Genomic DNA, 21,902 nt, shown 5'->3' on the forward strand with positions numbered 1-21,902 from the left:
AATAAATCTTCAGTTCCGAGTCTCAAGGTAACAAAAAATGAAAAGTACCATTGAAATTACTCATGCAATTTTGGTAACAAATTACTAAAACAGGTACCAAAAATCTTATGCTTCACCAAGTACAGTAATGTTTAACTTGCAGTACACTTCTTCTCAGTTCTTGGTAAGGCCTCCTCGATGGTGCAGTCTTCGCCTTGTAATCAAGGGGTCCCGGGTTCGATACCCGGTGGAGGCACATGGTGGTTCGGATCCCACTTTAAACTGTAGGTCCATTCCTGATTAGCCTTACTGTGCATAAAGTGGACTTAAAACAAAATCAATCAACTCTGGGTAAAAGTTTTGATAATATATTGCATCTCTGCTCATTTTGTCATTAATTTTGATTATGCATTACAATTTGTTTGCAATTTTTTTCCCTCTACTTTTTTCAGAACAAAATCTCAAAGCGATTTGACTAAACACATTAGCACTCACTCTGCAGAGACATATAGATGTAGCCAAGGGGACTGTCGCTATGTATGCCGTTCATCAATGTCATTGAACAAACATTTACGTAAGGTGAGTATTTAGTAGGGTTTTAACCCTCATTTATTTATGTTAGTGGGAGGAGATGAACATTACTGAAAATACAATAACCAATTATTATTTTCTTAAATAAGAAACACTCAAATCTTACCACATAATCTTGCCATATAAGCTGCAATTGCTGTTGTATTTTCTTTGTAGATTAAAGAAAATAGGTATGTTGTTTGGGCACGTTTCTGCTGTTTCTTCCTACAACATCCTAATAGCACACAAACCAACCTCCAAAATAGCTGACCAACTAAACAAACATCAACGATACTTCCTCTCCCCCCTTCAACAACCCAGGTGTCTATGATGCTGAATGCGAATGCAAGGCTCATTACATTGGCAGATCCATCAGGCCCATCAGTGAGAGTATTCAGCAGCACCTATCAAATGAAAAAACAGCCCAACCCACCACGGGACTTGCAAAACATTCAAACTCCACAATCATAAAATAAAAAAGTACATGCCAAATACAAAGCACACACTCTCATAGACACAAAAATCAAAGAAACACAAGCCATCATGCACTACAACCATGAACTCAACATAGATAGAGGTCAGCAGGGTGGCGACAGACCTGGAAAACCTGGAAAACCGGGAAAAGTCAGGGAATTTGAGGTGTCAAAAAAAGTCAGGGAAATGTCAGGGAATTTCGTCCTTTTTTTTTTTTTTTAATATATCGTTATGGAACTCTGCACGTGAACAGGAAATCTCGTTCGTAAGTTTCATCCTCAACTTTTAGGCCCCTTTTATGCACACCACGGCGCCAGAAAGCAGTGATGGCAGGAGGATAGAGAGAGAAAGAGAGAGAGAGAGAGAGAGAGAGAGAGAGAGAGAGAGAGAGAGAGAGAGATAGAGAGATATTTCTCTCCCCCGGGCTTCTCGGCGGGAATTTTAAATTCGAACACTCTTTGAAGGAAAATTGTTATAACTCGGGCACCATGGGAGCAATCTACTTAGGATAACTTTTGTTTTGCAGCTAAAACATCAGAGCATGCAACAGTGTACAATTTAGAACGCCGAACCGAGGAAGGGGGTTTGGGGGCACGACCCCCGAATTTCAATGGAAAAAAACATAAAAGTCTGGAGTTTCCCCCTCTTCTCCCACTATTTTGGGGAGAAGGCGCGAACTTTAGTATTCTTTTCAAAGAATGGAAATTTCTCAAGAGAGTGAAACATGTTTCATGTTCTTGGGTGCCATACAAGTTGAATAATAAGCCAAAATGTGATTATTTTTTTTTTACGAAAAATAGGTAATTTTCATTTTTGGAGGAAAATTGTTATGGGAGCAAACTACTTCGGATAAGTTTTGTTTTGCAGCTAAAACATCATAGCATGCAACCGTGTACAATTCAGAACGCCGGACCGAGGAAGCAGGCTTGGGGGCACGACCCCCGAATTTCAATGGATAAAACATAAAACTTTGGAGTTTGCCCCTTCTTCCTCCACTATTTTGGGGAGAGGGCGCAAACTTTAGTACTCTTTTCAAAGAATGAACATTTCTCAAAAGAACGTAACATGTTTCATGTTCTTGGGTGCCATACAAGTTGAATAATAAGCCAAAATTTGATTTTTTTTTACGAAAAATAGGTAATTTGTATTTTTGGAAGTATTTTTTTAAAAATCGGGCACTATGGTAGCAATCTACTTCGGATAAGTTTTGTTTGTCAGATAGAACATCAGAGCATGCAACCGTGTATATTTCAGAACACCGGACCGAGGAAGGGGGCTTGCGGGGCGCGACCCTCCAATTTCAATGAAGAAAAAATCTGGAGTTTGCCTCCTCTTCTCCCGCTATTTTGGAGAGAAGACGCAAAACTTAGTATTCCCTTCAAAGAATGGACGTTTCCAGAGAGAATGAAACATGTTTCATGTTTTTGGGTGCGATACAAGTTGAATAATAAGCCAAAATGTGAAACTCTGTTTTTTACTAAAAAATAGGTAATTTACATATTACTCAGAAAATTGTTATAACTCGGGCACTATGGGAGCAATCTACTTGGGATAAGTTTTGTTTTTCAGCTAAAACATCAGAGCATGCAACAATGTACAATTCAGAATGCCGAACCGAGGAAGGAGGGTTGGGGGCGCGACCCCCGAATTTCAATGAAAAAACTATAAAAATCTGGAGTTTGCCCCTTCTTCTCCCGCTATTTGGGGGAGAAGGCGCAAACCTTAGTATTCTCTTCAAAGAATGGACGTTTTCAAAACGATTGAAACATTTCATGTTCCTGGGTGCCATAAAAGTTGAATAATGAGCCAAAATGTGAAACTCTGTTCGGAAATGTGGCATGGATATGTTGCGGGGAGAGGGGGGAGGTTGGTCATCAATATGAATTTCCCAGGCTTGCTCCAGACCTGTGTCAGAGTTTCCACCCAAACATAAGAGTATATAGGTCCAAAAAGCACATTCATTTCGTAATCGGCACCATGATACCATATGGTATCATCGGGCCAGTATGACCTTACTCTGATGATATCATCGGGGGAGTAAAGGTTAAGCCTCTAAATATTACATGGAAAATGCATTGAATTATCATTTTTTTCTTGTCCGTATAGGAGTAGTAAGGCAACTTAACAGATGGAGGGGATAAGAGCCGGTGGTGTCGTCCGATAGTTGTCGGATGTCGTAGTAAGGCATTTTCTTGGTCAAACTGAAGGAACATTGAAACAAATAGGTTCCATTGATACATACGATTTTTGTCGAATATCGCCACCCGACTAAGTATCTCACTACAACATGCGACAGAAATTGCATTGATTGCAACATCCTACAAAAATTTCATGCATAAACAAGAAGAGCTTTAGACTGCAAATATGCTGCTGGAATGTATTACTCTTCTGGCTCACTTTACATTCTTTAATGTAGCAGTGCTTACGAAGGTCCTCTTTCATCATCCTGACGTATTACTGATTTCGCACAAGTTAACATACGTTTACAATGACATTGCACTATTCTTAGATATCAAGAAGAATCCAACCAAACGGGATATATATTGAATACTATCACGAAAAAGTGAAACATAAATCTGCATTGGTGAACATTATAAAAATTGGCAAGTGCATGCTCCCAACCTCAAATTTACTGCAACACTAATATTGCAATGAAATTAACGCCACTCTCTGTCCTGTCTGTTAGTAGGGACATTGATTTTTCGCAAACGCCAAAACCGTGAAAAATGGTAATTGCTGTGAAGTTATGTTTAGGAATGTGCAGTGATATCTGGACACATTTTTCGCCCGTTAGAAATATCGAAATACTGCGTATTTGGCATAAAATGCGAATTGTTGGCGTTTTTAGCGATTTTTTTTAAAGGAATGTCCTAAAACAATGAAATATTCCATGAAATCCAACATGCTTGTCTTTTCTAGGCCATGTTTGTGTACATAGAACATGCAAGTTTTCCAACATTTTATTCAAGAGTAAACTATAGAGTTATACGTACATGGAATAATTCCGACAGCCACATTAAATCATGTAAAAGTGGCAAGGTTTCTAACAGGAGATCGAGTGCGTATCTACAGTCACACGGGAGCAGCATCTTTAGTATTTGTCGCACGAGATATGTTTTGAATTACCAAGCTAAGTGTGCACCATCGGCATTTGTCAAGCGACTAATAATGGAGCTCAGTCGTTAGGGCGTCTGACTACTATGCGAGAGACCCGGGGTCGATCCCCTGCGGGGGAGAACCGGGATGTTTTCCACCTATTCAAACTGCTCCGGCACCACCCAGCATCATATGAAGCTGGTACCTTGAGGAAACTTTGAGGGATAAAGGTAGCCAGGAGCGTGGTGCTGATCACATCACCCCCACCTTCAGCCGTAATCAAGAAAGTGTGGGGCCCTAACTCCAAACCCCTATACACCTTCATGGAAAAGGGCAGGGGAGCTATTTACTTTTACTTCCTCAAAAATATGTTCCAACATATCAAACTGTCTCGAAAATACGTAGACCATTTGACCTACAATTTAAAATAATAGTTTAAAAGCACAATGGCGTATTAAGTTTCAGTATATTTGGCAGATAAATGTTCTAAAACAAAAACGCGAATTTTGGGAAACGTAACACTAACAAGTCAAAAAAATACAATGCCAATTTTTGGTGCCATAATATATCGGTATTGGTCACATGAGATTGATTGATTTTAATTCTTTGGGTGCATCGCCACTTATGGTCATTATGCACCCTTCAGTATATACGGGGAAATTTCCATTATCTAAAATCCATACCTTAAAATTCAAAAATGGGGTATGGAAATAACTTTCCCAAAATAACTTTCAAGATATCAAACTCTCACAAAGAGGCGTAAGCCATGTGATTTACAATTTGAAACAGTAGTTTTAAAACACCATGAAGGTATAATTTGAGATATTTGCCAGAAAATGCGCTAAAATGAAAATGTGAATTTTCGTTAAAATAACACGTTATAGTAAAAAAAAAAAGAAGAAAGAAAGAAAAAAGAACAAGTTGAAAAAAAGTAACAAAATATCAAGGTCCCTACCGATTAGGTATAAATAAAACAAGAGTATCAGTTGTAATTTATTGCATTAGTAACAGTGATTCCTAACCTAATTTTCGGCATAATCACCACCGTTGTTCTGGCATTTGTCGTAGCATGGCACTAAATTTTGTATGCCCATGGTATATGTGTCTGACTGCAAGGACTGGAACTATCTCTACCGCAGTGTTGCTGTGAACTCCTTGCCCTGCCAGAGACCTCTTCAGTTAAACAAAGAGATGAAAGTCGGTACATTCAAGGCCAGGGCTGTACAGGAAGTGGTCCAAAATCTCTCACCTGAAGTGATGGAACACCCGCGTGTACTCAGCTGTATGGGGTTGTGCACATTTGATTGGCCTTCGTGAATTGTCTGCACCATCGTCTGACCATACTATCATTCACAACATCTGGTCTGCTCACGATTGCTGATTGCTCTGTGCCAAATTTTGAGCGTGCAAAAATCTGATTACTACACGTAGGCTACATCGCAGTCGGTGGGAGACTGTATGAGAGCTGCAATATTTAACCTAGAACTTTCTTAAAACGGCTGCATTGCAACTGTACCAGGTTACAGCTACATGCCACTTCTTCCTGCCTGCATGTGTGTGTGTCGCTCTCCGACCACTAGTGCTGCGTATAGGGAACATTGGACCTTTTTTCAGGATGCCCCTCGTATATGAACTTTCAGAAGCTTTTATTATTAGAGTGTTCCTGTTTTAATGTGTGGTTAGCTAAGTCAGGTACCTATACAATGAGATTCTATAAATTGCTTGCGTTAAATTTCTAATATCTACATACACTTTTCATCAGCATTAATGGTATAACTGCATGTTGTCAGTTTCACAGTACTTCACTTGGATATACTGTACTGAAGCAGAAATCCCATTGATAATGTAAGGAAATATGATACCAGTGGAAATATCAACATTTAATCCCGAGAATGTATAAGGAGACTGATAAATTACAAATTGCATTTCTTAATCAATCACTCTTCACTCTTATCTCATTTAATCGTAACTTTAAAAATAATCAAGTATTTTTTTTTAAACTTACTGCGTATGACAACATTCCGTAATCCCTAGCTTGTGAATTGTAATAATTTTCCAAATTCACTATCTTGCAGTTTGAATTCAAATCATAGAGAATAGAGAAATTATGTCAATTTCATAGAAGATAATATTGGTACTTAACAAAACCATACGTGGATCTGTATGAGTTTATTATTTCTATTTGTAAAAACATCGATTTAGTTTAGTTTGTAATTGTCAGGGGAAAATGTAAATTTTGTCCTGGAAAACCTGGAAAAGTCAGGGAATTTCATTTCTGCTTGTTTGTAGCCACCCTGGGTCAGGCACACCATGCTTGGCTTCCCTTACTGCAGCAATTAACACTGGTGAACAGTAGGGATGGATCCGGATCCTAAAATTTTTCAGATCCGGAATTTTCATATCCGGATCCGGATCCAGAACTCTCGGATCCAGATCCAGAACTTTCGGATCCGGATCCAGAATTTTCGGATCCAGATCCGGTACTTTTGGATCCGGATCCATTTTGCCATCCCACATGTGCTTCTTTGGAAAGTAAGAATGTGCTTATAACATATTGTTACCTGCTAATATATATAGGTAACCACCAGGTAACCACCATCACAAAATAGACTCCTTCTGGCACACCGCCCATTCCATTGCCAGTGATCTTAACACTAAACACCTCCAAAAACTCTCCAATCTCTGCCGTCAAGCTTTTCAGACTGGCTGCACCCTTCCCCTTCCACTGCCGCCCAATTTCAGTCCCACACCAACATGCCCGCTATTACCCGACCCCCCTCTACCATTGCCCACCCCTCCCACACCACCACAGACCCCCCCCTGAAAACCAAAACTGCACTCCCATACATCGCACCTTGGGAAACAACCAGTCCACGGACAAACCCACCCCTACCAGATCCATGACCACCAATGACCCTAACCCACTCAAAAACAACCAGACTGTACTCAATTTATCCAGCCATAAACTGAGCACTGATGAAATAGCTGTTTTATCCAAAGGCCTCACCTTCTCCCCCACAACTCCCCCCAACCAATTCCGCCTACTTTTTGACATACACACATTTGCTCGCAGCCTCCGATGGCAACATTTCTGGGCCAAAAATCCCTCACTCCAAACTACTACCAGTGAAACCCACCTGAGCCTCCTTCAATTTAGCCCCCCCTCCTCCCAAGATCCACCCCCCCCCTGCCCACCAACCACCCCTTGGAAAGATACATCACTGCCGTCATTTCCACCACCTCTGACAGCTCATTCTTAAATAACTTTCACAACCAACCTAACCTCAATCCCCCCCAACAGAAAGCTCTCAGAGACCTCCGCAACAACCACAACATCAAAATCCTCCCAGCTGACAAGGGGTCCACCACGGTGGTCTTGAACTCTCAAGACTACCTGGCGGAAGCCAACCGCCAGCTGGCTGACCCCTCCACCTACAAACCCACCACAGTTGACCTATCCGCTGAACACCTCACCAAAATCCGGGACTTCATCCACACCCGCGGCCCACCTGAAGGCCTAACAGCTCGTACCACCGCCATGTTAATACCCGACAATCCCCGCACCCCCACCTTCTATCTATTGCCCAAAATCCACAAACCTGGCAACCCTGGCAGACCCATTGTGTCCAGCTATAACTCACCTACAGAACGAATCTCAGCCTTTGTTGACTCCCATCTCCAGCCTCTTGTGAAAGCTCTGTCCTCCTACCTCCGTGACACCAACCACTTCCTCCAGAAAATCAGCACCCTTCCACCATTGCCCCCAAATACCATCCTTGCCACCATTGATGTCACTTCCCTCTACACCAACATACCTCACTCCCATGGCCTCCGCTCCATAGAATTCTATCTCAATAGCAGACCCAAACCTCACAACCCCAGCACCAACTTCCTGACCCACCTAGCCCACCTTGTCCTCACTTGTAACAACTTCACCTTTGAAAACCAAAATTTCCTACAGATCCGAGGTACAGCCATGGGTACCAGAATGGCCCCATCCTATGCAAACCTCTTCATGGGCCAACTTGAGCAAGAGTTTTTGGCTACCCAACCCCTCCAACCCCTCCTCTGGCTCCGCTTCATCGACGACATCTTCATGCTCTGGACACATGGAGAACCATCCTTGTCAGCCTTCCTGGACCAACTTAACCACTTCCGTTCCCTAAAATTCACCTGGACACACTCCCCCAACCAGATCACCTTCCTGGATGTGGACGTGCACATCGAGGGAGGACACCTGACTACCTCCATCCACATAAAACCCACTAACCACATGCAATACCTACACTTCTCCAGCTCCCACCCGTTCCACACCAAAAAAGCAATTCCATTCTCTCTGGCCCTCAGGGGACAGCGCCTGAACACTTCACCCACCTCCCGCCAGAATTATAACCTCCGCCTACACCAGGCCCTGGTTAACCGTGGATATCCCTCCATCCTGGTCACCAAGCAAATATCACGAGCTGCCTCACATACCACTACCACCAAGAAACCTGCTGCCACCAACCCACCTGCACTCATCACCCAATATCATCCCCACCTCAACAAAATCAGGCAGACACTGCACTCTCTTCTCCCAATCCTCCACAGTGATCCCGAAACCAAAAACATATTTCCCGACAAACCCAGGGTGGTTTTCAAACGCCCCCCTAACCTCCAAAACATCCTGGTCCACAACACTCCTTCACCACACATCCAACACCCCCCTGCCCATAAATGCAACCGACCCAGGTGCAAGACCTGCCCCATCCTCATCACTTCTTACACCCTCCAGGTGCACACGGCCACTGGCAAATTTACCCTCCATCCCAAAGGGACCTGCCATGCCTCAAACCTTATCTACATCCTCACCTGCAACATCTGTGGTGATTTTTACCTGGGGGAAACATCAACGGCCCTCAACCTCCACATCAATAACCACCGCTCCTCCACCCACAACCTGGACTTCACTGTCGCCGTCCACACCAACCACCACAACATCAGTTTCAACGACTGCTTCCGGGTAGCGATCATCCACCTCCTACCCCAACCAGCCAACACCTATGTTCGCAAAAGATGGGAGAGGGCCTATATATCGGCCATGAGTGCAACCACTCCACCTGGCCTGAACAAGGCCACCCAGTAATGCCCAACCCTCACCCACCCTTCCGCCCTCCCTCCCAACTCATCCTACACACTCACAGTTTACGACGAGCCTGGTGACGAAACAGGTTTTTTTTTTCGTTCTACGCACCGCTTCTTCTTCAATGGGGACCTGGCAACTCTGCAGGACCCCAACTTCCGGTTCCGTCTTCTGTTTCTTCTCACACCGATTATGCTATAAATTAGCGAAAATTTTGAATTTTCCTACTGTCCGGTGAGTGTTTCCTTTTACCTTATTTGATTTATATATATATATATATATATATATATATATATATATATATATATATATATATATATATACATACACACACACATATATATAGTGTGTGTGCGTAATTAATTAATACACTTACAAGGGAGGTCTAAGTCTCCCCCCTCCGATTTCCATGAAACTGAGCTAAAAACTGTTTTAGGGGGCAAAATCCCCTCAAATGTCAAAATGAGGAGAAATTGAAGTGGGGATCTGACCCCGAAACCACGTAAATATGGCATAGGAAGAAACAGGGAGCAAAGGGCCTCTCTATACACGTGTCAAATTTCATGGGAATCGGAGGGGGACACAGGGGTCAGATGATTCCCACGTCAATTTGTCCTCATCTTGACATTTGAGGCGGGTTTTGCCCCCTAAAACAGTTTTTAACCGAAACAAAAAGAAACACATATTTCTTCCTTTGGACCCCTCTATACACCTGCCAAGTTTCATGAAACTCGGAGGGGGACACAGGGGTCAGATCCTTACTTCAATTTGTCCTCATCTTGACATTTGAGGGGATTTTGCCCCCTAAAACAGTTTTTAGCTGAAACAAAAAGAACACGTATTTCTTCCTTTGGGTCCCTCTGTACACCTGCCACGTTTCATGGAAATCGGAGGGGAACACAGGGGTCAGATCCCCACTTCAATTTGTCCTCATCTTGACATTTGAGAGGAGGTTGCCCCCTAGAACAGATTTTTAGCCAAAACAAAAGAACACCTATTTCTTCATTTGGGCCAGTTTATACACACACCTGCCAAGTTTCATGGAAATCGGAGGGGAACATAGGGGTCAGATCCCCACTTCAATTTGTCCTCATCTTGACAATTGAGTGGGTTTCGCCCTGTAAAACCGTTTTTTAGCTGAAACAAAAAAAACACATATTTCTTCCTTTGGGCCCCACTATACACCTGCCAAGTTTCATGGAAATTGGAGGGGGACACATAAGTCAAATGCCCACTTAAATTTGTCCGCATATTGACATTTGAGGGGGTTTTGTCCCCTAAAACCATTTTTAAGCTGAAACAAAAAACACGTAATTCTTCCTTTGGGCCCCACTATACTGCCAAGTTTCATGGAAATCGGAGGGGGACACTTAGATATCCTCCCTTGTTAGTCTTACACTTTGTATTTATATAACACTGCATATATTATAATGTTTTATTTTAATTTGTAAAACTGTAACTGTAGAACAATTGTATAATTTTTGTATAACATTTCTATCTTGTTATATGTGTTAAAGGTTTCATCCTGGAATGGAATGTCTCACATTTATGTGTGTTTTAGTTTCCAATACATTCGAATTCGAATACATTCGAATACATATTCGTTTCAATGGCATTTACAAAATCACCTCTGACATTTTATGTTAAACAAGTAAGATTATTTTTGTGCACGACTGTGTTTGCCGATGCATAGCAAAGTATTTTAGGAACAACACTTGAAAAAATTCTTGTAGGATTAACGAAAAATTTCTTTGTAATCGAAGATCATAATACCTTTTAAGGTGTGGTAATATTATAATGGGATTGAGATACGAAACTCTCGGGCCCGGATCCGGATCCGAAATTTTCGGATCCGGAACTCTTGGATTCGGATCAGGTACTCGCGTTTTCCGTGAAGCTGTTTTAAGTATGTAGCCACTGCCACCATTCTCGTTGGAATTCGTTGCGTCATTGCTTCCTGCATTTCTGCTGTTTCTTCCTAAATCGCAGCTAGGTGTGCTGTTGTCGCCTGTATGACTGCGTATGTGCCGTTTGCTGTTCACTAGGGATGGCCAAACGGATCCGGATCCGAAAAATCTGGATCCATTTGGGTCCAGATCCGGATCCAAAAGTTACAGATCTGGATCCAGATCCCAAAATTCTGGATCCGGATCCGGGTCTGAAAGTTTCGGATCTGGATCCGGATCCGAGAGTTCCTGATCTGGATCCAGATCTGAGAGTTCCGGATCCGGGTCTAAAAGTTTCGGATCTGGATCCGGATCCAAAATTTTCGGATCCGGAACTCTTGGATCCGGATCCAGATCAGGAACTCTCGGATCCAGATCCAGATCCGAAACTTTCAGACCCGGATCCGGATCCGCAGATCCAGAACTCTCAGATCCGGATCCAGATCAGGAACTCTCGGATCCAGATCCAGATCCGAAACTTTCAGACCCGGATCCGGATCTGGAATTTTGGGATCCGGATCCAGATCCGTAACTTTTGGATCCGAATCCGGACCCGAATGGATCCAGATTTTTCGGATCCGGATCCGTTTGGCCATCCCTAGTGAACAGCAGACGACACATACGCAGTCATACAGGCGACAACAGCACACCTAGCTGCGATTTAGGAAGAAACAGCAGAAATGCAGGAAGCAATGACGCAACGAATTCCAACGAGAATGGTGGCAGTGGCTACATACTTGAAACAGCTTCACGGAAAATGTGAGTACCTGAATTATCTATTACCGCGTCTCTCATTCCCATAATATGAATAAGCTTCTCCTTAAAAACAAGGAGCTGTTTTAATTTTTTGTGTTGAAAATTAGGAATTATGTGAATTATTGTGTTTCCCTTTATTTGATCTGACTGTGTACTCATTTTCAGCCTTTGATTGTGTTTAATTGTGTTTAAAAGTCATAATCTTGTGGTGTCATTTATGAATGTTTTTATGGAGAATGACTTCCACTTATGGTTAGATAATTTTTTTGCACCAGGCTTTTACACTTGACAGCCATAATTCTTTCACAAACAGGCTTCCATTTAATTCCTTTACCCAGACAGTATGTACCTTCCTTTAGTTTTCTTCGAAATATTAAGATCAGTCTCAATCCATTTTCATTGCTAGAAAGATTTCTAGCAAGAATTGCTAACAGGTAAAAACATAGAATTTCGTAAATAAAATCACAAACTAGGGCATCGGTTGCAATTTATTCACCGAATCTCCAAAAGTGTAGCGGTAATGCTGCTGCTTGTAATCAAGTGGAGGCACATTGCACAGTGGTTTGGTTTCCACTTTAAACTGTAGGTGCAGTCTCGCTTAGCCTGTATAAGCATAAAGTGGACTTGAAACAATATGCAGGGCAATACTTTTCTGGTCTTTTGAAGTCTGCCAGAATGCTGCATGGCACGTGTGTGGTGTCAAATACCCAAGAAATTATGCAAACTCCATACTTTTCATTATTTTTTCAACAACATTGTGAAAAGAAATGAATTTTGTGATCAAATGATTCTCTCATACTACCAGGATCATATAAATACCTGCACCATCTCTATATTGTACTTTCTCTTCTCTTCCTTACATTTCTCCAAAGCCCTTTAATATCACTTCAAGAATGCCCAAAATGTTCAACGTATAGCCTGGCATTGAGTCTGCTACTTGAGGCTACATTCCCTCATTGTTCTCACATTCCAACAGCCATTTCATATTTTAATCCTCATGCCAAATGTCGTCATTTTAGTGTCATTGTGGTAACACTGTGTGGATGTTTCTTTAACCCTCAAATGCCATTAGCTAATTTGGCTCTTGTATACCGAATAAAGATGTACGCCAGACCTGATCTGTGTCATCGGTGTGCACCAGATCTAATTACTCTAGGTTATCTGCCATTGCTCTATTGTCTCATTTCATCATGTATACTGCAAATCTGTATCGTCCTTCGTGAGACAAAAAGGACATGTACTGTATGTTTAATAATGTAAGTTGCTTATACACATTATGTTGATGAGTTTGTGAATAATACATTTTTGTTTGTGACTTAAATCTAATTATATTTTTACGTCCACACTCCGGCATACTGAAGAACCTGTATTTAACAATGTCCCCAATGCTGAGCGTGTTTTCATTGGGAACTTTGAAATTACGCAAGGTTTAAATAAAAATTTATATGTCGGTTAACTACAAATACTAGAGTTATATATTTTATCTTGTTTTTTTAATACAGATTAAGCTACAAGGGTCATTCCATGTCAAATCAAACAATTTTTAAAAAATTGGTTGCATGACCATTTTAGAAAAATTTCATTTTTAGTACATAGGTTTGTACATGTTTCTAGATATCAAAACCAATGTTCAAAAAAAAATATTGTCTTTAGTTCTCCTAGGGCAGCCATATTTCCAACATGGCGCATGGCTTTTTTTTGCTCATGTAGCAGTTTACAGAATCCTTAATATCTCAGAAACCATTAAAGCTAGAGACCTGAAACAAAATTCATTTTGTAGCTAATGAAGTATACTTCCTATGATATTCAGGTATGCTTAAAATTGCATCGTAAGTATGAAAATTATGGTGGAAAATGGGGTAACAATAGTTAAAAAATTGCATTTTTAAGCCCGACTTTTTTAATGAAAGGGTTTAGTTTAAGGCTTGATTTTTTTCATGTGTAGACCTACCTGCAGGGTGTCTGCAAATAAAATATCAGTGCCTAGAAATGCACTCCTTTTTTACAGCATGGGCTCAAACATGGCCGTTCATTGAATTTTGACAGTTTTCAGGGTTAAATATGTCAGATGGGTCCCCTTTAAAAATTCTGAAATTTGGCACATAGGAAGCCCTTCATGAACCTAACTCAGTAAAAATCTCAACTTTTAGATTCAACTCGTTTTGGTCAATATGAGGTAACGTATGCCACCTAATTTCTGACATTGCTAAGTGAGGTTAAAATAATGAAGTCTTTTCTTTTTCTTTTTTAAATTTGGGTTAAATAAAGGCTCAGAAAATATAGTAACATAAGGTTTTAATACTTGACTTACCATAAATTGAAATTACAAGGTATGACAATTGAAAATCTGCGAAATTTTATTGATATTAAGATATTAAGGTTTCTGTATACTGCTACATGAGCAAAAAAAAGCCATGTGCCATGCTGGAAAAATGGCTGTACCAGGAGAACTAAAGACAATATTTTTTTTTGAACATTGGTTTTGATATCTAGAAACATGTACAAACCTATGTACTAAAAATGAATTTTTTCTAAAATGGTCATGCAACCACCATTGGATGGCTTGGCATGTAATGACCCACAAACCTATGGTCAAAGTAGAAGAAAACTTTTTTTTTTTTTTTTTTTTTTTTTCCAAAATTAGAACTTCGTCCAGCCTCAACATAGGCAATGGTGGGATGTGAGGGTGGCTGATACTTTCAGAGAAAATAATATTCTAAGGTAAAAGCCATGCTTGTTTTTGATGGGAAATTTAAAATTCCCCCAAGGTTTTCAAATATATTTGTCTCAAAAACTACGAAACTCGTATGTAGACTAGAGTAACAAATTGATACCTTGTTTTTTTTTCAGTACAGGCTAGGTTATAAGTTTATGGTTTAAAGAAAGAAAACATTTTTTATTTATCAAGTGAAAGAAAATGAAAGTAAAAAGAAAAATCTAATTAAATTTGAACTTTGTTGGCCCCCACATAGACAGTGCCATGATGTGAGCGTTCACAGTGGTACCTGCATAATGCCTGATAGGTCTTCCATACTTATGACAAGAATTGCACACTTGCTGCTGATACTTAGGAGAAAAAGATTCTGATGTAAAACCTGTGCTTTTTTTTTCATTAGGAGAAATCATCCCCTCAAATGTAGAAATAATCAAATAATAGATGCCTCAACCTTATATTTTTATATATACATATAGCAAAGAAGGAGAAAGGAAACACTCACCAGACAGTAGAAAGTGACAAATTTTTGCAGACACAAGCTGCATCGTCAGTTGAAGAAAAAAGACTGAACCGGAAGGTAGAGACCTTCATTGTTGCCAGGTCTTGATCAAAGAAGTAGAAGTATGGAAAATCCACTGTTCTGTCACCAGGCTTGTTGAAAACTGTGAGTGGTGGGTTGAAGTGGGGGCAAGGGGAAGATTGGGTGGGGGTGGTGAGATGGGTTGGGATGGGTATTGGGATGTAGTGGGGCAGTTACTGGGTGGCCTTGTTCAGGTCAGGTGACATGGTTGCACTCATGGTTGATATATAAGCCCTCTCCCATCTTTAACGAACTGAGGTATTGTCTGATTGGGGTAAGAGATGGATGATCGCTACCTCAAAGCAGTCGTTGAAAGGTATATTGTGGTGGTTGGTATGGATAGCAACAGTGAAGTCTAGGTTGTGGGTGGAGTAGCGGTGGTTATTGATTCTGATGTTGAGGGCAGTTGATGTTTCCCCAGGTAAAAGTCACCACAGATGTTGTTTTGGAGGTTGGGAAGGTGTTTGAGAAACAGTCTGGGCTTGTCGGGAAAGATGTTTCTGGTTTCAGGATCACTGTGGAGAATGGGGAGAAGAAAGCATAGTGTATGCCTGATTGTTGAGGTGGGGATGATATTGGGTGATGGGTGCAGGTGAGTTTGTGGCAGGTTTTATTGGTGGTGGTGTGTGAGGCAGGTCGGGATATTTGTTTGGTGACATGGGTGGAGGGATATCCACGGTTGACCAGAGCTTGGTGTGTGAAGTGTTAAGGTGTTGTTCCCTCAGGGCCAGAGAGAATGAAATGACTTTCTTGTTGTGGAACGGGTGGGAGCTGGAGAATTGTAGGTATTGCATGTGATTGTTGGGTTTTATGTGGATTCAGGTTTTCAGATGTCCTTCCTCGATGTGCACATCCACGTCCACGAAGGTGATCTGGTTGGGGGAATGGGTCCAGTGAACTTTATGGAACAGAAGTAGTTGAGTTGGTCCAGGAAAGCTGACAGGGATGGTTCTCCATGTGTCCAGCATGAAGATGTCATCGATTAAGCGGAGAGGAAAGGTTTGTGTAGGATGGGGCCATTCTGGTGCCCATGGCTGTACCTTGGATCTGTAGGAAATGTTGGTTTTCTCAGTTCGCAAGAGATGGGAGGGGGCTTACATATCAGCCATGAGTGCAACCACACGGACAAAGCCACTATGTAACTTCCCCAACCCATCTCACCACGTGCACTCAATCTTCCCCCTACCCACCACCTCATTCCACAACTCACAGTTTTCGATGAACATGGTGACAAAACAGTGTTTTCTTCCATACTTCTACTTCTTCAATTAAGACCTGGCAACTCTGCAGGCCTCTAAGTTCCAGTTCTGTATTTTCTTCTTCAGCTGAAGATGCAGCTCATGTCTTCAAAAAATTTACTATTTCTAATGTCTGGTGAGTGTTTCCTTTCTCCTTCTTTGCTTTTCCTTTTGCCCTTTTGGTCCTCCTTTCTTTTATCCATTTTTTTCCACTTTTGATATGAATCCTTTCATGTATAACTCTCAACAACCTGCGATCCCTTATTGATACCTACCCTAAAGCTACATCCCATGCATGTTTTCTGCACTCCTGTTTGATATTGGGCTTAACACCAAAAAAAAACCTCACACCCAAACTGCCTTTTTCCACCATGACCCCAAGAATGAAACCCACTATTTTCCCACTAGCGAGGAATTTCACTATTGAATTGACCCACGCCATGTACCAAGCCCAGCTAAGTCACACCCAAGAACTGTCCATTTCAATCCAATCCCTTTCCAAAATCCTGTCGTTGACCCCAGGTAACCACCACCACCACAAAATAGACTCCTTCTGGCACACTGCCAGTGACCTTAACACTAAACACCTCCGTAAACTGTCCAATCTCTGCCATCAAGCTTTTCAGACTGGCTGTACTCTCCCCCTTCCACTCCCACCTATATTCAGTTTCAAAGCAACATGCTCACTATTATAGGACTCCACTCCCACCCCCATTACCATTAACAACCCCTCCTACACCAGCACAGACCTCCCCGAAAATCAAATGTGCACCTGTACACATCTCACAATGGGAAATAACCAGGTCCATGGACAAACCCAGCCCCACCAGATCCATGACCACGAACGACCCCAACCCACTCTAGAACAACCAGGCTGTACTCAATTTATATAGCCATAAACTTACCACTGACGAAATATCTGTTTTATCCAAAGGACTTACTTTCTCTCCCACAACTTCCCCCAACCAATTACATCTGCTTTTTGACATACACACCTTTGCCCGTAACCTCCAATGGCAAAACTTTTGGGCTAAACACCCTTCATTCCAAACCACAAACAACGAAACCCACCCTAGCATCCTCAAATTTTGTTCCTGCACCACCACCTTCTACCTACTGCCCAAAATTCACAAACTTAAGCAACCCTGCCAGACCCATTGTGTCCAGCTACAACTCACCTACCGAAAGAATCAAAGCCCTTGTTAACTTCCACCTCCAGATTCTTTTCAAACTCGGCCCTCCTACCTCCGTGACACCAACCACTTCCTCCAGAAAATCAGCAGCCTTCCACCACTGCCCCCAAACACTATCCTTGCTACTATCAGCATCACTTCCTCTTACACCAACATACCCCTCTCCCATGGTCTCCGCTCCATGGAATTCTACCTAAATAGCAGACCCAAACCTCACAACCCCAACACCAATTTTCTGACCCACTTGGCCCACCTTGTCCTCACATGGGACAATATCACCTTTGAAAACCAACAGATACAAGGTACAGCATGGGTACCAGAATGGCCCCATCCTACACAAACCTTTCCATGCGCAAACTTGAACAAGAGTTCCTGGAGACCAAACCCCAGCTCTGTCTCTGCTTAATCGATGACATATTCATGCTGTGGACACATGGAGAACCATCCCTGTCAGCTTTCCTAAACCAACTCCACCACTTCTGTTCCATAAAGTTCACTGGACCCATCCCCCCAACCAGATCACCTTCGTGGATGTGGATGTGCACATCGAGGAAGGACATCTGAAAACCTGAATCCACATAAAACCCAACAATCACATGCAATACCTACAATTCTCCAGCTCCCCTCCGTTCCACAACAAGAAAGCCATTTCATTCTCCCTGGCCCTGAGGGAACAACACCTTAACACTTCACCCACCTCCCGTCAGAATTACAACTTCTGGCTACACCAAGCTCTGGTCAACCGTGGATATCCCTCCACCCATGTCACCAATATCCCGACCTGCCTCACACACCACCACCAATAAAACCTGCCACAAACTCACCTGCACCCATCACCCAATATCATCCCCACCTCAACAATATCTGGCACACTATGCTCTCTTCTCCCCATTCTCCACAGTGATCCTGAAACCAGAAACATCATTTGTGACAAGCCCAGAGTGTTTTTCAAAGACCTCTCCAACCTCCAAAACATCCTGGTCCACAACACTCCTTCACCACACAACCAGCATCCCCCTGCCCACAATACAACCATCCTAGGTGCAAAACCTGCCCCATTTTCACCACCTATCACACCCTACAGGTGCACACGGCCACTGGCAAATTCACTCTCCACCCCAAAGGAACCTGCCACACCTCAAACCTGATTTACATCCTCATCTGCAACGTCTGTGGTGACTTTTACCTCGGGGAAACATCAACTGCCCTCAACATCAGAATCAATAACCACCGCTCCTCCACCCACAACCTAGACTTCACTGTTGCTATCCATACCAACCACCACAATATACCTTTCAATGACTGCTTCCAGGTATCGATCATCCATCTCTTACCCCAATCAGACAATACCTCAGTTTGTAAAAGATGGGAGAGGGCTTACATATCAACCATGAGTGCAACCATGTCACCTGACCTGTACAAGGCCACCTAGTAACTTCCCCACCACATCCCGATACCCACCCCAACCCATCTCACCACCCCCACCCAATCTTCCCCTTGCCCCCACCAACCCACCACTCACAGTTTTCGACAAGCCTAGTGACAGAACAGTGGTTTTTCCATACTTCTACTTCTTTGATCAAGACCTGGCAACTCTGCAGGTCTCTAACTTCTGGTTCCATCTTTTTTCTTCAACTGACGATGCAGCTCGTGTGTGCAAAAATTTGACACTTTCTGCTGTCTGGTGAGTGTTTCCTTTCTCCTTCTTTGTTACATCTCAGCGTTATAGGTTAATGAAATTTAAGGTATGCAGGTTATTAGACCACAGAACCTGGCCTTTCCGACAGGGCTGCTGTCTGTAACCTGCAAGCTGGTTGTGCAGGGGTGGTCTCTTTTAGCCTCTAGGCAAGAGAGAGCTAGTTGCCTTTTCCATCATCTGCACTAATCTGTTGGATTCCTTCCCCTTTCCATCTACCATTGGAGTTTCACTCTAACCCTGGAAAGGTACTTTCAGCCAGGCCAGTTGTACAATATTTTTAAAATAAGTAATTCTTCGCACTCCTTTTCTTTTGGCCTGACAATTAACCAATATGTAGCTTTTAGGGAATTATTCCCTACAGTAGACTTTTTCTCCCCCTCCATTGACTGGCCTAAAAGTCTTATAATTTCAAGTGATTTGGTTGTTGGATTGAACTGAAATTTACAAGTGCTTTGGTTGTTGGATTGGACTGAAATTTTACATGGTTTATTCTTGATGAATGACATCATTTGAGAGGGTGTCCTGGAAAGAAATTCAAAAGTTCTAAAATAAAGGCTACCCTAATGTATAGTTTTGAAGAAATGGCATGATAATTGCTGCCAGGTGGTGCTGTTAAGACAGTATACCAGCCATCCTGAGCGGAACACAAGTTCTGGTAAGGGACCACCCACCCATCCATCTACTAAAGATTAAAAGCGATGTTGTGAGAATTTCAACTGAAAGTGCAGAACATCTTTGAATAATGATTTATTTCTTCGGAACAGGTACATGCTGGTTTCGAGGATACTCTATATTGCTGTCATATCTGTGATCAAACATTTTTGAGAGGTGCTTATCTTACAAAACATCTTATTAATCAACACCGTTTTCGTTGGCCATCTGGACATTCCAGGTTCAGGTATGTTGTCATAATAGAATGGTTATTTACCATATTTACGCGTGTATAATGTGCATGCGTGTATAATGTGCACCCTGGTTTTTGATGGGAAAAATGACTGACAATTATATCTCATATATAATGCGCAGCACAATTCAGGTTCAAGAAATTGCTTTCTTGGTTGTAGGTCTTAAAAGCACATTGATGTGGTTATATTAGCCACAGCTTTTATTTGTGCTTTGGAGCGATATTTCCAAATGTACTTTATGAGGTAATTTATTCGTTTTATTTAGACTCTAACTTTGGTGTAAGACTTTAGCTCATTCCTTCTTAACTTTTTCTAATAAAAACTTGAAAATATGCTTTTTCCATGACTAACATCACAACTATACAAGGCACATTCAGGACCTTCAAACTAACAGTTAGCAGCACACGCTTTCTTCCATTAAGGCACGTACACACTCCATACATGTCACATTGTTTGGCCAGTAATACATTTTAATAATTATTTTCTTTTTCATAATCTTTTCTTCCATTCAAAGTACCATAAAAATCTGAACGTTCCTTCATTTTGTGATGATGAACTTATTTCAATAGCATTGAACATTAGTGTCGCTATCTTGAATGGAATACCGTTGCCTATTCAGAAACTGCAGAATTTAAGCTTTACAATGATATATAACATGATTGGGTTCCGTAATCATGAAAAATCAATGCAAGTGTCACAAAATCACGGAATGACCCTGTAGGGTTTCATGTTGGCTGTCCGAAATATTCCGTGCATAATACGCACAGTTTTTGAGGACAAAAATTTTGGAACAAAATGCACATTATACATGAGTAAATATGCTATTTATTATTATTAATAGGTTTTGCAATAAGCATGCAATTAGGAATAGTGTGGCTCAGTCTCCATTTTGAGCTGATACTTATACTGATGATGATTCTTACGAATACCAAAACCAATACTTAAAAATTGTAACAGTTAAAAGTTGTTCAAAACATTGATTAATATTTGTGGGTAAGTATTCTACTCCAATTAAATTTACCCATTTTGCTTCAAAATATTGAATAATTACACCAAAATATTAATATATCTATTATGGAATCACAAAGTACAACAGTTTTCCACACAATATTGGTACAAATAAGTGAAAATTTCAAATTTGCATAATTTTTAGGATAATTAAGTCTGCATAAAGGTGTTAGCATCGGTATTAGCTCATTCCTAATTATTATGTGTTTTGCTTATGGTAGTTTCTTTTTAATTTGAAAATTTTGACCCTTGATGAACTTGCCAAAAAGAACAGTATCTCAAAAAGTCTAATTTTTTTTAAAGCGAGCTAAATGTAAAATGTTAGTGATAGTTCTGTTATATTACCTTGCTTTCAAAATTTTTAAGTTTCATAATAACTTTCAAAGCATGATTCCCTTATGTATTTATCATGATAACCACAAATTACAACCATATGTGCAAAGTGTTGCATACAATATCAACATAGTTTTTTCTGAGTACAGAGGAAATCAAGATGAAGAACTTTTCTTAGTCATCATCGCCTTGTAATCAAAGGGTTCCGGGTTCGATACCCGGTGGATGCACATATTGGTTCGGATCCCACTTTAAAGAACAAATCGTTCCACAGTTTTCAAAATTCT

General features: G+C 41.3%; 1 protein-coding gene across 1 annotated transcript in view; it reads left to right on the forward strand.

Moving 5' to 3' along the window:
* The window catches only part of Hinfp (Histone H4 transcription factor), a 62,593-nt gene that overhangs the window by 31,869 nt on the left and 8,822 nt on the right, over nt 1-21,902 (forward strand). Inside the window, exons 7-8 of the mRNA XM_083118502.1 lie at nt 432-558; nt 20,134-20,267. Coding sequence (XP_082974628.1) covers nt 432-558; nt 20,134-20,267 — 261 coding nt within the window. The remainder of the gene's footprint in view (nt 1-431; nt 559-20,133; nt 20,268-21,902) is intronic.

The sequence above is a fragment of the Lepisma saccharinum genome, chromosome 3 (assembly GCF_977018435.1).
Source record: "Lepisma saccharinum chromosome 3, izLepSacc3.1, whole genome shotgun sequence".
Classification (NCBI taxonomy): domain Eukaryota; kingdom Metazoa; phylum Arthropoda; class Insecta; order Zygentoma; family Lepismatidae; genus Lepisma; species Lepisma saccharinum.